The sequence below is a fragment of the Labeo rohita genome, chromosome 11 (genome assembly GCF_022985175.1).
Source record: "Labeo rohita strain BAU-BD-2019 chromosome 11, IGBB_LRoh.1.0, whole genome shotgun sequence".
NCBI classification, from domain to species: Eukaryota; Metazoa; Chordata; class Actinopteri; order Cypriniformes; family Cyprinidae; genus Labeo; species Labeo rohita.
The window spans coordinates 25,948,273-25,970,914 of NC_066879.1; the positions used below are offsets into that span (position 1 = coordinate 25,948,273).

The 22,642-nt window shown below is 34.4% G+C and overlaps 1 protein-coding gene across 3 annotated transcripts in view; it reads left to right on the forward strand.

The window, feature by feature from the left end:
* Window positions 1-22,642, forward strand: part of plekhg5a (pleckstrin homology domain containing, family G (with RhoGef domain) member 5a) — a 53,414-nt gene that overhangs the window by 29,188 nt on the left and 1,584 nt on the right. For all 3 annotated transcript variants that reach the window (XM_051123018.1, XM_051123017.1, XM_051123019.1), the window contains 12 exons: window positions 194-354; window positions 10,229-10,420; window positions 11,552-11,713; window positions 13,977-14,072; window positions 14,297-14,497; window positions 14,741-14,851; window positions 15,109-15,258; window positions 16,704-16,841; window positions 17,003-17,122; window positions 17,262-17,510; window positions 17,613-17,743; window positions 19,324-20,298. In XM_051123018.1, coding sequence (XP_050978975.1) covers window positions 194-354; window positions 10,229-10,420; window positions 11,552-11,713; window positions 13,977-14,072; window positions 14,297-14,497; window positions 14,741-14,851; window positions 15,109-15,258; window positions 16,704-16,841; window positions 17,003-17,122; window positions 17,262-17,510; window positions 17,613-17,743; window positions 19,324-20,298 — 2,686 coding nt within the window. The remainder of the gene's footprint in view (window positions 1-193; window positions 355-10,228; window positions 10,421-11,551; window positions 11,714-13,976; window positions 14,073-14,296; window positions 14,498-14,740; window positions 14,852-15,108; window positions 15,259-16,703; window positions 16,842-17,002; window positions 17,123-17,261; window positions 17,511-17,612; window positions 17,744-19,323; window positions 20,299-22,642) is intronic.

Here is a 22,642-nt window from a genome sequence, read left to right on the forward strand (position 1 = left end):
TGTATAAAGAGTGAACCAGTTATTGTATTGTACATTTGACTTTATATTAGTATTGTTCTTTAGTACATTTACTGGTACTCCAGCCACAGTTTATGTAGAATAATTCTTTGGGCAAATTCTGTGTTATTTATCAACAGGAGAGTTTATCAAAAATTAGATAAATTCATGTCATGTCAACTGTGTGTGTGTGCAGCTCGACCAGGAGAGGAGCTGAGGGTGGAGAGGTGTGTGAAAGACCCCCGTTCTCTCAGTCTGCCCATCATGAGGTCCTCCAGCATACATAATTCCTCTACTGATCGAGCCGAGCACGGCTCTCTGGGACGCAGAGAGGCGGCAGACCTTCTAGTCGGCCTGGTAGGTCACTCTCTCTATATAACACCAACTGGGGCTAGTTGTCACAAGAGCTTTGTCCTTTAATTGTTGTTGCATTCATTGTTTTCTTTCTTTTACTGTTTACACTGCCCTCCAAAAGTTTGGAAACGCCCTGGAAAAGTGGGGCTTTGGACAATATTGGCATGAATCCTTTTTCATTTGTGATCATTTTGCACTGAAAAGGGACAACACAAACTACGAAAACATATTTTATTACATCAACAGTTTATACATAGAAAAAACTTACATTTTCAATTCATCAAAATATCCACCATTAGCAGCTATTTACAGTTCTGCATAATCTGGGCCTAAATTCATTGTGTTCTAAACTTAATTGGCAATCAGTTGTCGAAGCTATTAAGGTGTGATGACCCAAAAATCTTTTAAAAACCTGGGCCAAGTTTAAACCATTAACCAGGTATCACAGCTGGCAAAGGGGCTTGTCTGACTTTGACATGTATATATTGCCATTATGTGATCAAAATGAAAATTATTATTGCTGGTCTTCAGTGATAATGTCAAGTTACTTTAATGTATTTGCACCAAAAAATGAGAAGGATTTATACTGATATCGTCCAAAACCAGGGGTGTTTCCAAACTTTTGGAGGGCAGTATAGATTTTATTGAAAAGCCTTAAAGGAGTAGTTCACTTCCAGAACAAAACTTTACAGATAATATACTCATCCTGTTGTCATCCAAGATGTTCATGTCTTTCTTTCTTCAGTCATAAAGAAATCATGTTTTTTGAGGGAAACATTTCAGGAATTATCTTCGTATAGTGGACTTCTATGGTGCCTGTGAGTTTGAACTTCCTAAATGCAGTTTCAATACAGCTTCAAAGGGCTTTAAATGATCCCAGCCGAGGAATAAGGGTCTTATCTAGCGAAACGATTGGTCATTTTCTAAAAAAAAGTTGGAGGAGAAAATTAGATTTTACTACATACGCTAACTGTATTAAACTGGAATGCACAGAGTACATGCAGAGCTAGACAAAACGAGCATTTGAGGTTAAAAAGTAAATAATTTTTTAAGAAATGACCGATCGCTTTGCTAGATTAGACCCTTATTTCTTGGCTGGGATCATTTAGCTGCATTGAAACTGCATTTTGGAAGTTTGAACTCACAGGCACCATTGAAGTCCACTATATGGAGATAATTCCTGAAATGCTTTCCTCAAAAAACATAATTTCTTTACAACTAAAGAAAGAAAGACGTGAACACAAGGCATGAAGACATTTTGGATGACCATGGGGTGAGTACATAATCTGGAAATTTTTGGTCTGGAATTGAACTACTCCTTTAATAACAAGTTCCACGGTGACAAGTGTGACAGCATGCCCCCATAATGTGTCCTGTGAACTTTATTTTATTTCTTGTGCATAAACGCATGAAATGTTTGGTGTTTTTTTTTTTTTTTTTTTTTTTTTTTTTTCGGCATGGTACCTAACCATTCAAAAGTTTGGGATTTTGAATGTTTTTTGAAAGAAATATCTTATGCTCGTCACGGTTGCAAATAAAAAAAATTATTTAAAATTTAAATCAAAGTTTCCTCATTTCTATTTTAATATACTTTTATACTAATTGTAGTTTATTCTTGTGATGACAAAGTTACATTTTCATCAGCCACTACTCCAGTCTTCAGTGTCACATGATTCTTCAGAAATCATTTTAACATGCTCATTTGGTGTTATTATTAATGTTAAAAACCATGGAAGCCAGTTTCCGCCACTGAATAAAGAATAAAAAAAGGTAATTGTGACTTTTTATTTCACATTTTTGACTTTTTTTTTGGATTGCTAGGTTTACATCTCGCAATTCTGACTTTTTTCTCAGAATTGTGAGATACAAACTTGCAATTGCAGAAACAAACCCTGAATTTGTGAGATTTAAACTCAGATTTTTTTTTCTCAGAATTGTGAGATATAGACTCACAACTGCAAGTTATAATGTCCTATTCTGAGGGGGGAAAACAGGTGTTTTCTTTTGATATTGACTTTTGAACCCGCAAATGCGAGTTTATATCTCATAATTCATCTCATAATGGGAAAAAAGTCAGAATTGCAGGATAAAAAAGTGGCAATTACCTTTTTTTATTTGTTATTCAGTGGCAAAAACAGTTTGCTGCTTGATGAAAAGAAAGTTTATTTCCATTTATTTTAAATCATTTTTTTGGAACATTGGAAAAAGTCTTTGTTGTCGCTTTTGATCAATTCAAATAAAAAAAAAAAAGACAAAAAGAAAAGAAAAGAAAAAAATACTTAACCCAAACTTTCTGATCAGTAGCGTATGTGCCTATACAGAAGACTTTCAAAAAATAAACTAACCTTGAGAAATAGTCTTTGGTGTAAACAAGGTGATTTGTCACTCTGTAGCATTTCTATCACATCCTTTCCTTCATCTTTTTTTACTGTTCTTGTATGATTTTTCTCATCTGAAACCCGGCAGTTCCACCCATTGTGCAATCATGTTTCGCGAAATGCAATTACAATACATGTTTTTTTCCAAAGTCTGTGTTTTTTAAGTACTTACCGCAAACCCTGCGAGTGACTGAATCATTGTTTTTACGACAATCTTGTGTTGACACCTGTCACTTATTTCATAACTCTTAGTGACCACAAGGTTTCTAAACCAGCCTGTCTTTTTTCAGGATCATATCAGAGATACGCTTAGGGTTGAGTTTGTTTGAATAAAGGGATGTGTCTCGGAAATCCTGATAGCGCCACCAAAATGACTCGACTTCCACATAGGCAACATGTGCCAGCCTGAATATTCAAGCTCAAAATCAAACAAAGAAACCTTCCCAATAAAGTAAACACACATGTCCTTTAGATGTAGACATTTCAATCCTACAAAATTTTGAATGTGTTTCTAGGCCCGTGCTTAAATCAGCCACCTCCAGATTCCAACGAGCATTTGCATACGGTATCAAACGGGAGCAAAGTTCAAAGCTCATGAGATTTTATTTCCTTGTGACTGTCCAAAAGTTCTGTCTGCTTCATCAGCAGTTTAGTATAGCACAAGGTTAACCATTTTCACCCGGGATGTCCCTGATGGAAAATCCTGTGGAATTAGTTGGAAAGATTGGCTCCTTGTTGTAAACAACATTGATTTTTTTTCCCCAAGAGGAAGTACACAAAAAACTTACCGTAAATTATTAGATTTTTTTAGGGGGCGATTCTGAAATTCAGCAAAAAGCATTTGTACTCATTAAGCCTTCATACATACTGATCTTGTTTAAGCTCGTATTGATGTGATTTGTAACGACATGTGCAGTTTGCTCTGAAGATACAATGCAGTAGTGACCTATAAGGGTCTTTTTATCATAATCATGTGTGCTAACCAGTTAGGCTTATGTAACTAGCCATAAAATTGATTGTCAAGCCATATAGAAATGATAAGATATAGCCATACAGTCTGTTAATGCCATCTGGGGAGGCAACAGTGTGTGTCATCTCAGAGAAAAACAGCACAAAGCGGAACAGACCGGCCAGGAAGAATGGCAGGAGGCTTTCGCTCCACCTTTCATCAGCACTGGCACTGAGGTCAAAGGTCGAATCAGAAGACTATCACACAAGCAGAGAGAGACACATGCAGAACAACACAGGAAGAAAACGAAGAGTGAAGTGGAAGTCTAATTTTAAAGGACTTGTCTTCACCCATAATGCTTCTTTTTTTAACCATGACTCAAAACTACAGGACATTTGAAGAGGACTAAATCATTCTTAAGGTGTCTTTTATACCGGATCTACTGGAACTACTCCATCCATACTTTTACGTCTTACATCATCTTGTATGGTAAAGAAACCTGTGCCAGCATAGAAATGCTGAATTTTCGTCAAAGGACATGGAATGTTCCCAGCATGTCAACTTTACCAGAGGCTCCAGGTGGAATGCTGATCTACTACAGTCCTCTGAATGAGCTTCCGCGGATTCAAGGCCAAAGGCCTCGTACTACAGGGCTGGTGGCTGCCCGCGTACAGCACTTCGAAGCTGGAGACACGCCACCTCCGAGCCCCATGCCTGTGGCTGCACCAACCTCTCCTAACAGCGCCACATATCCCCCGGGAGATACTAAACAAGGGATCAAGGTATTTTTGTGTTATGCGGGTGTAATATCAGTCTCAAATCCTTGAAGTTCAGGAGAAGATTGCCGTTTATTTATTCTAAAAAATGTGGCAGCATTTAAATTAACTGCTTATATTGTATTATATTAGTGTTTAATACAAAGTAATTTCAAGTCAGGTACTGTAGATAAAGCTAATTAAAGGCTCATTAAATTATATGTATTCTCCTTTTACAGTGAAAACAGTCAGTCATATTTTATAAACTGGAATATCATTCCAAGTATCTAAGTTTATGTATATATATATAGGATTAATATGAAATGTACTATTTTTATGTTTTAATTCTCTTTATGACATAAGGTCTTTATCTTTTGTGGGAAACAGAAACTTATACTATCTCACTTGTTATCTTTAAGCAGTGTAATATGATTAGAGGCGTGTTACTTCAAGAGGAAATCTGGGTAAATGTGTAACTACGTACAGAAGAACCTATAAAGTTTAACGTTTTTGCTGGCCTAAGTGTTTCTTTGTTTCTGTATGTAAAACATGCCTCAGATGGGTTTGCACTCATCTTGCTATCCTTACCTGATCTCAGTGTTGGTTTTGGACAAGAGACCCTTTGCAAAATGCAAATGAGGCCATTATGCAAATTGCGCAGGCACCTAATTAGTCACAGTCACTTAAGTTACCTTTGGATTTGTCACAAAGTGAAGAATTGTGTGCTGTGCCTCAGAAGACAAGACCCCCAAATGTGTTTATATTCACAGTGCATTTTAAACACCTATTGGGTTGCTTGTTCAACCATCATAAGATGTCGAAAGTTTGGGGACCCCTTTCAGAATCTGTGAATAATTTTAACAAAATAAGAGCGATCATATGAAGTGCATGTTCATTTTTTATTTAGTACTGTCCTGAGTAAGATATTTTACATAAAAGATGTTTACATATAGTCCACAAGACAAAAAATGTCTGAAATTATTTAAATAACCGCCTTTAAAAGTTTTGGAACACTTAGTTCTTAATACTGTGTGTGGTTACCTGGATGATCTACGACTGAGCACTGCTCTTCAGAAAAATCGATTCTTAAGTTTTCCAGCAATCTTTTGCATATTTGAACTTTTTCCAGCAGTGACTGTATGATTTTGAAATCCATCTTTTCACACTGAGGACAGTTGAGGGACTCAAACACAACTATTAAAAAAGGTTCAAACATTCACTAATGCTCTAGAAGAAAACACGATGCATTAAGAGCTGGGGGGGTGAAAACTTTTTGAATCTGAAGATTAAGGTAAATTGTACTTAATTTGTCTTCCAGGAAACATGCAAATGTCTTCTGTTGCTCCCGAAGGGCAGTATTAAATGGAAAAAAAAAATTTATTTCAACAAAATAAGAAAAATTTGGACATCTTCATCCTGTTCAAAAGTTTTCACCCGCTGACACTTAATGCATCGGGTTTCCTTCTGGAGCATTTTTTTTGAAGAACAGTCTTGAGTTTAACTGTTCAAAACAAGCAAGGGACTCAATGACCAAGTATCACAAAACAAAAAGATCATCCAGTTAACCACACACAGTATTAAGAACCCAAAAGGGTTCCTAAACTTTCGTATGGGGTTATTTGAATAATTTCAGCTATTTTTTTGTCTTGTGGACTATATGTAAACATATTTTATGTAAAATATCTTACTTAAGACAGTACTAAGTAAAAAATAACATGCATTTTGTATGATCTCTCTTATTTTGTTTAAATTATTAAGTCTTTAAGTCTTTAAGAAATACTACTGCTGCACAAGTAGCATCTGTACATGTGGAGCTGGGGAGGTGGAGGGAGTGAATGTAACCAGCCATTTAAGTATAAGCAGCAAGCTTACTGACTGGGTATGCAACATGAACCAAGTAGTTTAATGCTGTTAATATCATTAGTTTGCGTTAAGGACCCATCAGCCTGTGCCAATCATGACAGAACTTGCCATTTCATTATATCGACCAAAAAAACACATATATTTTTCTAAATATCTTCTTTGTTGTTCCACAAACGTCATACAGGTTTGGAACAATGTGAGGGTGAGTCCGTTTTTGGATGAACTAGCCTTTTAATATCCAGAAAGAACTAAAAGTAAGCCATTTATAGGTTGAGTTCCCTTAAAAGTGTAACCCTTTGAACATCCTGACTAGCCTGACATGGCAGCATTGACTCAACCACTGCCCAGTTTGTCCTACCAAACTGATTCTGCGAATATATATTCATTACACATTTAAACAGTCCATAAACTGCGTGGCATCTGCTACGTACATGAAGCAGCCGTACGGTGCCCAGCATCAATATTTCCTTTCACCATCCGCATTCACAGCAGATGTGCAATAAACCCTGTTTTGCAGTCAGCTCATGTCACTCGTTCAGTGCTGTTGATTTTAAAGCCAGCCGCTGCTAGGATCGGTTGTTTGAGGTAGCTGAGGTAGCAGACGGAGCTCCTCCTCCCCTGCTCCTTTCCCCTCTCTTCCTGCTCACACAATAGGAGGGCAGGATTCTGCAGTTACTATGACACCCGGCCAGCCCTCCTCAGCAATGCAGCGGTCTACCGTTCAGTCCTCTCAGCCTCCTTCAGGTTCACTCGCACGCACATATACGCGCAAACCGACGAGCCTGTAGAAGTGGATTCGAATGCACTAGTCCTTTGACATCAATGTAGCTTTTGTGAGGGTGCAGGTTGCAGGAGATTGATTGTGGGAGCAGCATGGGCCTTGCTGTTTTTTGATGCCGTGCAATGCTGTGGGCTGCCTTGAAATGCCTCTGACATCTACGGTGAGCTTATTATTGCTTGTCTTCTGTGTTTGACACTTTGGCTTTGTCTGCATAGTTTGTGTAAACCTTTTTAATCAAATATGAATGTTTGAAGAGCGCCAGTCTTGGAACTGATGGGAAAAATGTTCCTTGCAGCGCTTGTATTGCTCCTTCTAATCAAACTCTCAAATCTTTTAATAAATGGAATGGTTTCATCAAGCATATTGGCTTATTTTAAAAACAAATTTTGTTAGCGGATGAGCCAAAATCTACTTTTTTGGCATAGCTGAGTGTATACAGAGGTTTAAGTGATAACTCTTGGAAATATAATATCATCACATGTTGTCTGGGCGCAATGTTGACTTTGTGTTCCTCAGAGAGGAACCGACCAAACAAAAAGTCAAACAGGTTCTCCGGATGGACAGAGACCAAGACAATGTCAGCTTGTCAACTTTGAAGGATGACTTTAATTAGTTTTCTGCAAGTAGGGGAGCATCGACTGATCAATGGTTTTCAGAGATCTGCTGAGTGAATTTCTCTGATCAAAGCTAAGGGCATATTGAGTTGATCTAGAAATGTTTATCGATCTGGGTAAGCAACAGATTGGCTTTTGTCTTCATCATTAAGACCATCTTGGGCACAGAACATTCTGTCTGTTCAGAAACACTGGCATTGTCCCAGAACATTGACGAAGGAAGATCTTCAAGATCTTTCTCTGACGAAAAATGCCAGTTTGTTTTTAACCCATTGTAATTGCATTTTCCATTCAAAAGACAGGCATCATCAGAACACAATGTTCAAGTAATGAGCCCTGAGGGATTTTGAGTGGCTTTCCCTGCTACACTCACGCATTCTTCATTTCTTTCCATTGTCGTGAACAGGGAAAAAACCTTTCCCCTGTTTTCCGAGACATGCCTTGCCTCTTTTCCTGTTGTTGCCGTAGGGTTCCTCTCGCTGGCCCGGGTCACAGGGTTTGCTAATTCTTGTCAGTCAAGTCTCTAATGCTTTAACCTTTCTTAGCAGAGAATGTTGGCAAAACCCAAATGGCCTTTTCACCTGTTGACAGCTGAATGTGCTCCCTAAGGTCAACAAGGAGTTTTTTTTTTCTTTTACTTTTTTAACGCACATGTGCCGCCCCATCCTCAGGTGAAAGATGTCTCTGAATGTACAGTGATGGTCTGAGAACAGGCCTGTCTTTGTTTATGTATAAATATCTTGAGTGTTTTGCTTGCGCTTCCTTACCTGACAGAGCCAGGCTACATCTGGCACTTAAAATTCCACAGTTTAGGCTGACGATTTCACAAAAGGTGGCTGCTTTGACTTGTTGTCGAAGTTTTTACGACAAAAGTGTTTCCTCTGTGGCTATTATTGCTACATTGTTGATTTATTCAGCTTGTCTGTGTATTGTTTAAAACATCAAAATAAAGTAGCTTCTTACACAACATTTCTGCCAGGTTTTTTTTCAGAAGATGATCAGAGGTTAATTGTTAATTGTTCCAGATATTAATAAAGTGTGTAAATAATCAAATGAAAAACAATCATGCTGTATAGGGCAATGATTTGAATATATATATATATATATATATATATATATATATATATATATATATATATATATAAACTAATATATATAAGCTCATATATATACGCTACCGGTCAAAAGTTTTTGAACAGTAAGATTTTTAATGTCTCTTCTGCTCTCCAAGCCTGCGTTTATTTGACCCAAAGTACAGCAAAAACAGTAACATTTAGAAATAGTTTTAATATTTAAAATAACTATTTGAATATATTTTAAAATGTAATTTATTCCTGTGATCAAAGCTACATTGTCTGCATCATTACTTCAGTCTTCAGTGTCACGTGATCCATCAGAAATCATTCTAATATGCAGATTTGCTGTTCAACAAACATTTATTATTATTAATATTTAAAAGAGTTGAATACATTTTTTCAGGATTGTTTGATGAATAGTAAGTTCCAAACATCAGCATTTATCCAAAATAAAAAGCTTTTGTAACACTATACCATTCAAAAGCTTGGAGTCAGTATAATTTTTGGTGAAAGAAATTATAGAAATTAATACTTTTATTTGGCCAGGATGCTTTAGATTAGTCAAAAGTTATGATAAAGACATTTATAATATTACAAAAGGTTTCTTTTTCAGATAAATGCTGTTCTTCTGAACTCTCTATTCATCAAAGAAATCTGAAAAAGATTCTACTCCGCTGTTTTCAACATAAGAATAATAATAAGCAAATCAGAATATTAGAATGATTTCTGAAGGATCATGTGACTGGAGTAATGATGCTAAAAATTCAGCTTGGAAATTGCAGGAATAAATGACATTTTAAAATATGTTCAAATAGAAAACAGTTACTGTAAATAGTAAAAATATTTCAAAAGTTTACTGTTTTGCTGTACTTTGGATCAAATAAAAGAGAGAGACTTTTCTAAAAAACATAAAAATCTCAATGTTCAAAACTTTTGACTGGTAGTGTGTATATATATACATATATGTAACAATTAGGATTCAACCCATATGTTTTTTTACCGACATTTGAACCGATATATATGTCTGGCGTAAAAATAAAAAATTAATGTCAAAATTAAGAATAACAAGGGCTCTGACAAAAACTTCTTTAAATGCTCCTAAATTATTTTATCTGCAAATCGGTTTTGAAAATGACCCATACGATGCTTAATATCAGTGCCGATAATCGGTCAACCCCTAACAACAACAATTATTATTATTATTTCATTAATAATAAATAATGTACAATTACATGTTACGTTATTAGTTGTTGTTAAAATATGAATTTTTTATTCATTAAAAAACTACAGGACCCCCATGTTTTGTTTTATTTTTGGTTTGATCTTTTTTTGTCTTTTCAGCTCATATGGGCGGTCCAGGATGACCCCAGACCCTGCTTCAATTCAAACACTAGTCTCTGTTTACTTTTCCTTTTTCTCATTACTTCTCTTTCTCTAACTGTCTCTTACTCTCTGTGACAGGGTCAAGCGCGTCGGCGAAAGAACATGCCGGAGTTTCTGGGTGATGCCAGCGTCCCCAATCAAGACTCGGTATCCCAGCTGAGCGGTTCCCTCCCAGGGTCTATAACAGGTACAGACCGCTGGAGGAACCGTGCCGCCAGCCGTTTCAGCGGCCTCTTCAGTTCCAACTCAGGAAATGGCTCTCTTGGGAAGGTGAGCATCTGTGAGCATCCAAGGGTTGTTTTACATGTACAAGGCACTTTCCCATATGCAAAACAAGCACTTACATATTCCTGGCAAGCTTTTTGCATTTCACACTTGAGTGAGTGTTTAACCACTAAGGAAAAGATGTCAATTTGTCAAAGTATTGCTCCACTTAATGGTGGAACTCGCCAACCGAAAACAGGAAAATGTGCAAGTAGACTTTTCCTATAAGTCCACACTCAGTTTTCCCTCACGTGCGGGACCTTTGGTGTGTTTTTGTTAGCGTGCCCTAGAGATTTCGGTTGGTTGACACTCTGACTGGCTCAGGAGTATAAAGGTGGGGTCAAACCTCAGGCTGGGCTGTTTTCCTCTCTATGTGATTCTTGTAAAAATCACATAATAGCTTGACGTTGGTCCGGTGTGGACAACAATGCCTGCTTAAGGGTGACCACCGCTTATGAGATCATTAAATGTGCCTTGAGATTTACACCATGCTGCAAACAATACACCATAGTGTCGATATATGAGTAATTGCATTGTGTCTAATATTACACGTAACTCATATTGAGTACAATAAAGGCTTTCCAATTGTTAGTATTTTTGCTAGCTCATGTTATGATGTTAAAAGCCCTAAGAATTTATTAAAGGGTCATTTCAAACCTGTAAAAGCTTCGTTCATCTTCAGAACACAAATGAAGATATTTTTGTTGAAATCCGAGAGCTTTCTGAACTTGCATTGACAGCAACACAACTGACATGTTCAAGGCCCAGAAAGGTAGTAAGGACATCATTAAAATAGTCCATGTGACATCAGTGGTTTAACAGTAATTTTATGAAGTTATGAGAATGCTTATTGTGCGCAAAGTAAACAAAAATAACAACCTTTCTTGTCCTTGAGTGTGTTCCTGTCTATGCAGGGTCAGAAAGCTCTTGGATTTTATCGAAAATATCTTAATTTGTGTTCTGAATGAAGGTTTGGAATGACATGAAGGTGACAAATTAATGACAAAATTGTCATTTTTGAATGAACTGTCCTTTTAACATTGTTAAATGTAATCTGTTACAAAAACAAAGTAGTTATAGAAGTTTATTCATATTTGATTTCCTCTCCACTTTAAATATTTACATTTCTCTTCTCAGGAGTGTGACCGTGTGGAGCAGCTGCAGAGTAAACTATACTCGTACACTATGTTCGGATTACCCAAGATGCCTCCGCAGCTCTCGTTCCACAGAGACTCATGGGAAGAGGAGCCCAACCTGGAGCTCGAAGAGAGCTGGAAGCAGCTTTTGGACAATCCTGAGGTAAACACACTACTCTGCATACCGCATATAGTTTCATTAGGACATTATAACCCATAATAAATTGTAGAGTAACGTCATCTGACTTAATGTGCGGCGATAATTCTGTCAGGCTAATGACTGTAATCAGTTATGAATGATTTTATTACTTCATCTTTTCCATTGGTGTTTTGGTTTCCGGCCTACACTGTGTTATAGAGATGGGTGATTTATTGTTTTTGTCATAAGAGGTTTTCTAGAAGTACCTATAGTAATAAAACAGTGCTTTTTTTTAAATATTAAAAAAAATGTCTACACTACACTAAGTGTCTGACAGATCAGACAAATGTGACCACAAAATAATCTTAAGTAGCACGGGTATATTTGTAGCAGTAGCCAAAAATATGAATTTTCATTAGGATATTAAGTAAAGATCATGTTCCATGAAGATATTTTGTGAGTTTCCTACCGTAAATATATTAAAACGTAACTTTTGATTAGTAGTATGCATTGCTAAGAACCTCATTTGGACAACTTTAAAGGTGATTTTCTCAATATTTTGATTTTTTTTTTTTTTTTTGCAACCTTACATTCCAGATTTTCAAATAGTTGTATCTCCAACCTAGCAAACCTTACATCAATAGAAAGTTTACTTATTCAGTTTTCAGATGATGTATATATCTTAATTTTAAAAAATTGACTCTTATAACTAGTTTTGTGGTCCAAGGTCACAAATAAGCATAATTTACTATCATCAATGACCCAAGTTTCTGTGAAATCTATTTTTTTGCTACATATTATCATTGTTTGGGGTATCGCATTACAAGTAGCTTCAGTTACGTAATCAGATTACTTTTTTTCAAGTAACTAGTAAAGTAACGCATTACTTTTTAATTTACAGTAAAATATTTGAGTTGCTTTTTTTAAATAAGTAGCGCCAGTTACCTTTTTCCCATTTATTGATTGACAGGTCTCCTGTCCCCATTCAGTATTCCTCAAAATGAATAAAAACCATAAAATGCAACTCAGAATATGACGCAAACCTGCAATAATTAAATGTTAAATAACACAAATATCCTTTATGTATTTAATCCCATTTTATTAACCAATGTATTTGCTGCTGACCTTCGAAGATCCAATTCAACCATACTAATAAGCAGTGTTGGTGGCAACGCATTACAAGTAACGCAAGTTACGTAATAATATTACTTTTTCAAGTAACTAGTAAAGTAACGCATTACTTTTGCATTTCTATGAAAACATCAAATAAGTAAAGCCAGTTTTTTTTTTTCCCATTTAATGATTGACAAGTCTCCTGTCTGGAAATTGGGAATAAACATGATGTTACTGTATTCTAGACTAAATGTAAACATGCATTAATTCATCTCACTCACAAAAAACAGATTCAGTATTCCTCAAAATGAATAAAAACTGTGAAATGCCAACTCAGAATATGACACAACCCTGCGATAATTAAATATGTTAAATAAAACAAATATCCTTTGTGTATTTAATCCCATTTTATTAACTAGTGTCTTTGCTGCTGATCTTTGATGATGCAATTCAACCATACTAATAAGCAAAAATTACTTTAGATTAACATTTGTGCTTTTTTATAGCTGAAGAGTGATCTCCTGCATAAATGTGCTTTTCTTTCAGCCTGAGGTGAATTCATTTCACTTTTGGTGTAAAAGGGCTTTACATTAGAATCGTTTTACATTAAAAACAAAGAAGCAAGCCCTGCCCAGATTTAAAAAGTAACGCAAAAGTAACGTAATGCATTACTTTCCATAAAAAGTAACTAAGTAACGTAATTAGTTACTTTTTCAGGGGAGTAATGCAAAATTGTACTGCATTACTTTTAAAAGTAACTTTCCCCAACACTGCTAATAAGCAAAAAAAATACTCTAGATAAACACTTGTGCTTCTTTTTTTGAGTTGAACTGTCTTCTTCTGCGTTCTACTGTACAGACGTGAATTTGCTTTTCCTTCACCCTGATGTTTATTCATTTCTCTTTTGGTGTGAATGGGCTTTTATGTTTGCCAAAATAGAACTTTTTATATTAAAAACAAACCCAGCCCAGATTTAAAAGGTAACACAAAAGTAACATTACTTTCCATAAAAAGTAACTAAGTAATGTAATTAGTTACTTTTTTTTAGGGAGTAACGCAATATTGTAATGTAAAAAGTAACTTTCCCCAACACTGCATATTATTGCTACCATGAGAGAGATATTCAGAAAACGAGACAAAATACATTGTTTTTACATGATTTTTTTTTTTGTAGATTTTAACCAGACGTCAGTGCCATCAGCAAGAGGCCATTTGGGAACTGCTGCAGACAGAGTCAGACTACATCAAGAAATTGCACGTTATTACTGATGTAAGAGCCCACTGATGTTTGCTTCAATACGTTATCTTAGTATCTGTCTGTGATAATGCCACTGAAATAGGTCACACTGTTTTCAACAAGAGAGGAATTTATAGTATTTATCTTGTCCAGTGCTTACTGACTGCAGCATTTATGGTACTTTTATGTGACTTGTGACAGACTGTATGTGAAACTTTATAGTACAGTATAATCAGAGTCTCATCTTCTTTCGACAGCTGTTTCTGTGTGGCCTGCTGAACCTGCAGGAGAGCGGTTTACTAAGTGAAGTCGAACCTGTGCGCCTCTTCAGTAACATTCAGGACATTGTGCAACTTCATACATCCCTGTGGGCTGAGGTCATGCTGCCGGCACTAGAGAAAGCCAGACAAAAAAGATCAGTGATCAGCCCCACTGAACTCTATCAGGGCTTTAGCACTGTGAGTGTGTACACTATTTCACACAGGGGACACTGGTTGCTTCACTCATTCAGCTTTTTTAGGATTTAAAGAAATAGTTGTAGTGACAGTTTACACTGGAGGAAGTGTTATTATGGATTATGGACTAGTATTTTGTCCAGAAGCAATGGTTTAGAGTTAAAACGTCTTGATGATAGATTTGTTTTTACAAGCATGCATCAGAAGTACCCTATTTTATTGACCTGATTTTTTTTGTGTGTGCAGTTTGGTTTCCGATTCAAGCCCTACATCCATTACTGCATGGAAGAAGAGGCTTGTATGGAGTACATGCGCACTTTACTGAAAGACAATGAGCTCTTCAGAATATATGTAACTGTGAGTAATTATTATCATCTGTATCCAGTTGCTCTTCAGCCAGACACGTTAACCTTTGATGGATTCATTCTGGCGGCAAATATAAAGGCAACTCTGAAGGTTTATTGTATATGAAAGATATGAGAGGTCTTTAGCACGATCACCTGTGTTGTAACAGCACTCTCATTATGACTCAGTGATTCATGGTCTGCTTGTGCTGTGAGTGCATGTTTATTGTTCTTCAAATGAGACTTTCAATAAACTTTTCCATCCTGTAGTGGGCAGAAACTCATAAACAGTGCAACCGGCTAAAGTTGACAGACATGTTGGTGAAGCCTCATCAAAGACTCACTAAATACCCACTGCTGCTCAAAAGTGTGTTGAAAAAGACAGATGACCCGCCAACTCGTGAAGCTCTTAACAAGATGGTAAGAAAGTTATTCTTTCTAGAATCTTTGCAAGAAAATTTTAATGTTGTTTACAATAGTGTATTCAAGCCACTGAGTTTGGAGTTTTGAGTTTCACCAAATTGAACTGAATCATAACATAATCACTATAATTTTCTGAAATATTCAAATGACTAAGACCATTTTTAAATTATTTAAATTAATAATAATAATAATAATAATAATAATAATATTAATACATTTAATTTAAATATTGTTTTTAATTTTTAATAAAATAATTAAATTGTAATATTATAAAACATTATACATAATATTTAAAAATATATATTAATATATATTTTTATATTATATAAAATTATATAATTTATATTATATAAAAATTTAAATATATGTTTTAATATATAAATATATTTTATATATATATATATATACACACACACAATATTATATTTAATATTATAAAACTATACATAATATTTACAAAGTTATATAAATAATTATAATATATATTTTAATATATATATATTCATAATTTTATTTTACACATTTTATGTATATACACACACACACTTTATTTTATATAAATACATTAAATATATATATATATATATATATATATAATGTATTAAATATTTAATATAAAATATACAACATTTTTATAACATACACATAATATTATATATAATATTATAAAATATCTAAAACATTATACATGGTTTTTACAAATTTATGTTAGTGTGTGTGTAAAATATTTACATTTTTAAAATATATAAATTTATTTAGCATTTTATATATTTACATATATACACACACACGTTATATTTTATGTGTACATTTAATATTATATGTGTGTATATATATAATGTATTCAATGTTTAATATAAAATTTATCATATAAAATATTATATATACACACACAATATTATATATATATATAATGTATTAAATGTTTAGTATAAAATATAGAACATTTGTATAATATATATATGTGTGTGTGTGTGTGTGTGTGTATAAATATATATATATATATATATATATATATACAATATCATATATCACAATATAAAATATCGCACATGATGTTTACAAATTTATTTATAATATATATGTAATATAAAATATGTAATATATATATATATATATATATATATATATATATTATACACAATATTATATATAATAATATAAAATATATAAAACATTATACATAATATTTGCAATTTTATTTCAATATTATATTAATTATTATTATTTAGAACGATTTACATAAACTGTAAAACAAATATTTAAGATACAAATTGTGATCATATAAAAAAAAATCTCTTAGAATTATAAATATAATAAACATTTTGGAGATTTTGGAAAAAATGATAGTTTTTGTTTTTTATAGTCTTTATTTCTATTTTCAGTAGAAAAAATATTTATCCATTGACAGCCTCATCGTAAATATTTGTTTTTGTGGTCAGGTGGCTGCTGTTGAATGCTTCATTAACAGTGTGGACTCACAAATGAGACAAAGGGAGGAAAAACAAAAGCTGGCTGCCATCGCTGGACGTATAGAGGCGTACGAGGCCGTGGAGGGAGCCAGCGAGGAAGTGGAGAGGGTGAGACGCATAAACTTATTATCAATTCATGTTCATCATTAAACAATTCATCATTGTTTATATGATGAAACAAGATCTTGATCTTGAAGAAACAAGTAGCAACTCAATTACTTGCCTGGTGTCTCTATAATCATTCATTGTGCTGTGCATTGATCCTTCAGATCCTCAGGGAATATAATAATTTTGACCTGACCGCTCCAGTCATGGGTGCCCCGCCTGAAGAGATTCGTCAGCTGCTTCTAGAAGGAGCTTTGAAGATGAAGGAGGGTAAAGAGAGCAGGGTACGATTTCCTTTTTATGTTCGTTACAACAGAGCCAGCATTTCTGAGTGCACTTTAGTAAGAAATTGATTTTTAAACTAACAGCCAAAACTTGTCTAAAAGCTTCTAATTGGTTTCCATTACCTTCTGCTTCCGACAGATGGATGTGTACTGTTTCCTGTTCACTGACGTTCTGTTGATTACCAAGTCGGTGAAGCGTGTGGAGAAAGTGAAGGTGATCCGGCAGCCTCTCGTCATCCATAACGTGGTGTGCCGAGAGCTGAAAGACCCAGGAAGCTTCCTCCTTATCTACCTCAATGAGTTTCGCTGTGCCGTGGCCTCTTACTGCTTTCAGGCCAACAGTGGCACTCAGGGCCGCAGCTGGATTGAGGCCATTCACAACGCACAGGTATTCAAATTAACCCACTGCACCCTTTTGGTTACTAACAGTTGGTCACTTAACCCACTGGGCTTGGTTGCTGGTTTTAATATGAAGAGTTTCCCCGTGCAGAACCAGCTCCAGAGACTTCGCTCCGAGTCCCAGAGAGATGACACAGATGACAGAGATGAGGATGAGACAGAAAGTAGCATGTCCACCTCCAGCTCTCCATCACTACAGCACAGAGAGCCGCTCGACAAGAGGTACTGCTTATGAAGTATTTCTTATATACTGTATATATAGTGTATGTTTTGTGTATTTTGTGTTTTGTGTATTATTCCTGTAGTTCAAACAGTACAGCATAGCACTAGCAAGACCATAGGTTTAGTTCCTAAGTAATGCAATGTAAGTCATTTTTGATAAAAGCCTTTGACAAATGAAAAATTGTATATATGTGTATATATATATATATATATATATATAAAATGTAATGAAAGATCAAAAGTACAGTCTAATAAATGTATATAAAAAAGCGCATGTTACAGGTAAGATGTATTAATACATTAGTAATTTCTGTAGTAAAATATTCATAAATATATATAAAAATAACTATGTATGTGTGTGTAAATAATAAAATCTAAATATGGTTATATTCAAAAATATGAAAATGTATTATATATATAGATAGATAGATAGATAGATAGACAGATAGATAGATACACACACGCACACATACATATATGTAAAATTATTTTTTATTATTATTATTTTGTTGAGCTCAATAAAAATGACACAAAACTATAAGTAATAAAATTATATATATATATATCATTTATAAAATTAGAAAATACAAAATATTTTATTATAGTATAAAACAGTATCATTTAATAAGTATATGTAGACAGTTATATAGTGTATATATAGACTCAGATTTTATTTTGATTGATTTTATTACATTCCATCAATAAAAATGACATATAAAATGTCATATATATATAATTTAATGAAAGATCATAAATACATAAAGCAGTCTAATATATTTACAATTAAAACAAAGAAAACATATATAAATATATATATATATATATAAATATATATAAATATATATAAAAATAGGTATTAATAATACCTATTTTTACCTTTTACCTACCCTATTAATACCTATTTTTAAAATTATATATATCTATTTCTATATCTATATATATGTGTGTGTGTGTGTGTGTATATATATATATATATATATATATATATATATTTAATTTAATGAAAGATCATAAGTACGTAAAAATCTAATAAATGTGTATATTAAAAAAAAACGATAATACGCATTAATATTAGTATTAGTATTAATAAGTAGTAAACATTCATAAACAAAGAAAACATAAATGTATATACAAGATAATTATATATGGGTGTATAAGTAATACCATCTAAAATATGATTATATATGTATATAAATATATATATATATTAAAATAATTTTCATTATGAATAAACAGTTTTTAGCATTAGTTGCTCTAAAATGACAACAATTTAAATATATTTTATATCAGTAAATATATATATATAAACTGATATGTATTAACACATTATTAATATATGTAACTAATACAATTACATATAAATATTATGATTATACATAAACATGTTTAAATAAAAGATATGATATATGAAATTAATATATGAAAATATAATATATATATATATATATATATCATCATGAATAAATACTAGCATCAAGTATTACAGTATCTGTACAGCTCTTAACATGACACAGTATATTTACTGTAAGATCAAAGTTCATCAAGCAGTCTAATAAGTATTATTTTTTCTTTTTCAAAAGCCTCTCTCTTTCGCCAAGTCACTCTGATGGCTCTACGGAAACCCTTTCTGTGGCAGCTATGGAGGAAACGGATGAGGTTGGGTCCTTGTCGACTGTTCAGACTGCATCGCTGAGAAACTCCCTGCTGTCTTCATCAAGCCTGCGGGATTCCTTCTCTACTAATGATAGCAAAACTCTTGAATGTGATTTGGTCACCACAGACTTGGATCCAGAAAGTCGCTCTCTTTCTATAGACAGTGCGTATGGAACTCTCTCACCTCAGTCCCTGATCACAGAGCTGGACTTGAAGGGAACGGTTTGTCAGAGCGAGGGAGAAGAGACCGATGCTGGAGAAGAAGAAGAGGCATTTGAGGATGATGAAGATGGCGATGAGGAGGATTCAATAACCTGGAACGGCTCTCAGATAACAGTAAATGAGTCCTACGTTTTAGACGGCCGTGCAAGCAAAGAGGAGAAGAATAACTTTTCTGGGATGTCTCAGGTCCCAGGTTGTCGCTCGCATACCCTGCGGCGCCGTTCGCCCGTCCAGCCCCGTCCTGACTACCTGCAGTACTTTGCCCTCAGGTCACGCTCCGAGGACGACCTCCTTCAATGCCTCACCGGTCCTCACCGCCCCTCTAGCAGGAACAATATGAGCAAGAGCTTGACACACCTCGCCAAACAGACGTCTCACAGCACGGAGCTATACCAGACGGACGAGGAAGACCTCCATGAAGACCCTAACACACTGTCGAGCAAACTGACGAACACTCTTAGGAGAGCAGAGGCCAGGCATGTGCAAAGGACCCTCAGCTGCCCCAATGGCCAGGCGGACTGTGAGATTAGAGAGAGTGAGACAACGCCCTCTGGTGATCAGGAGGAAAAGCGTGACTTGGTGCTATCCCAGCAGCCACATCAGCAGCACAAGAAACTGACGGTGGCTCAGTTGCACAGGATACGTGCTACCATGGTGCTCAATTCAACACTGACAGCATCGTAAGTCTACAAACAAAGCTAATATTTCACATATTTAGGTCATATTTCACTTCAAAATTAAAAGTATAAAAATAAAATACACTGCCATTCAAAAGTTTGGGATCAGATTTTTAATGTTTTTAAAGAAGTCTCTTATTCTCATCAAAGTTTCATTTATTTGATAAAAAATACAGAAAAAACTGTTGTTCTGCGTAATTTTTTTGGAAACTGATGGTGTTTTTAGGATTCTTTGATGAATAAAAAGTTGAAAAGAACACATCCTTGCTGAATAAAGTATTGATTTATTTCAAAAAAAGAAAGAAAAAATGTACTGACCCCAAACTTTGTACGATAGTGTATACTGTCACAAAAAATTTCTGTTTTAAATAAATGCTGTTCTTTTTTAACATTTTATTCATTATGAAATCCTGAAAAAAGTATCACAGGTTCCAAAAAAATATTAAGCAGCACAACTGTTTCCAGCACTGATAATAAATCGGCATATTAAAATTATTTCTGAAGGATTGTGTGACACTGGAGTAATGATGCTAAAAATTCAGCGTTGCATCACAGGAATAAATGCTATTTTAAAGTATATTAAAATGGAAAACCACTGTTTTAAATTGCAATAATATTTTACAATATTACTGTGTTTTTCTGTGTTTTTAACAAATAAACACAGCTTGTTAAGCAAAAAAAGACTTCTTTAAAAAACATTAAAAATCTTACTGACCCTGAGCTTTTGAACGACAGTGTACATTTTTACATTATGTAATGTACAATGTAAAAACAATACTTTTAATAACACACATATTTATTTATTTACTATAAGGAACCCTATTTTAGGGTATTTTTGCACTGTGACATTATTTTTATGACAATTAAGAATTGATATCCCCCAGTTGTTAGTAGCTTGTAACAGCTTGTTGCATTTATTTGATCTGAAATACTGTAAAAACATTAACATTGTGAAATATTTTTACAATTTGAACAAAGTGTTTTAATATATTTTAAAATGTCATTTATTCCTTTGATGGCAAAGCTGAATTTTCAGCACCATTACTCCAGTCTTCAGTAGCCGGGTTTCCATTCATAGTTGCGAATTTAAATTATGCGCAAAAATTGAAATGTCGCATAAAACATTTGCAAATAATTACCGTTTCCATCGAACACGTCAAAGAGAACAAAATCGTCACTTCCTGATCAAGTGATGTTACTAAGAAAAGTAGGAGAAACCACTGAATATAGTCATTTTCATACTTAATAAATTACTTGAGCCTCAGAGAGACAGAACTTGAAAACAGTTCTGCTTAATATCTTTGTGGAAACTGTGATATTTTTAGGTTTAAGTTCAAAACAACAGCATTTATCGAAATATAAATGTTTTGTAACATAGCAAATGCCTTTACTGTTATTTGTGACCAATTTAATGCATCCTTAAAGGAGAAGTCCACTTCCAGAACAACAATTTACAAATAATGTACTCACCCCCTTGTCATCCAAGATGTTCATGCCTTTCTTTCTTCAGTCGTAAAGAAATTATGTTTTTTTAGGAAAAAATTTTTCTTCATATAATGGACTGCTATAGTCCCCCGAGTTTGAACTTCCAAAATGCAGTTTAAATGCTGCTTCAAACGATCCCAAATGCGGTTGTAAACAATCCCAGCCGAGGAAGAAGGGTCTTATCTAGTCTCCCAACTTGACCAGCTAAGACCAGCCTTGATAACCAGCTAAAACCAGCCAACCAGCTTAGGCTGGTTTTAGCTGTTTTTTATTTTCAGCAGAGATTTTAAAGGCTATTGTTAGCTTAGGTCTATTTTTATTACCTTAAAAAAAAATGATTACTCGATTACCAAAATAATCATTAGCGACAGCTGAGAATTTGAGAATATATTGTCATAAAAATCCTAAAAAAGGTTTTATTTTTAATGCAAAATAGAATTTCAGTCATGTATCCACAAGTTGCAATTCAGACATGTTCCTTAGTCCTCGTCTTTCTTCACCAACTGCACATTGCAATTTAGCCATTCTTATAAACTTGCTATAAAAAGATGTCAACACCACACATTAGTATGTCCTCCTCTAACTCTTGTCTTCTTACTAATAGCTTGCTGACAGATTGTTCCTGCTCATTGTTACAGAACTCTCCCTTATTGTCCAGACATGCTCGCACAGCGTGTCCTCCTCATTGTTAATGTTCTCCGCAGAGTGTGGCACGCCATTAGCCATCAGTGCAGACTCAGCCCATTAGAAGACAATGTGCTCTTCTGATATAGCTTTTAATAGATTGAGACACAGTGATCTCAGTCAGTCAGACACAGGGTAGCCAAGCCCCTATTGTCCAGCCTTCATGGGAAGTTGGCAT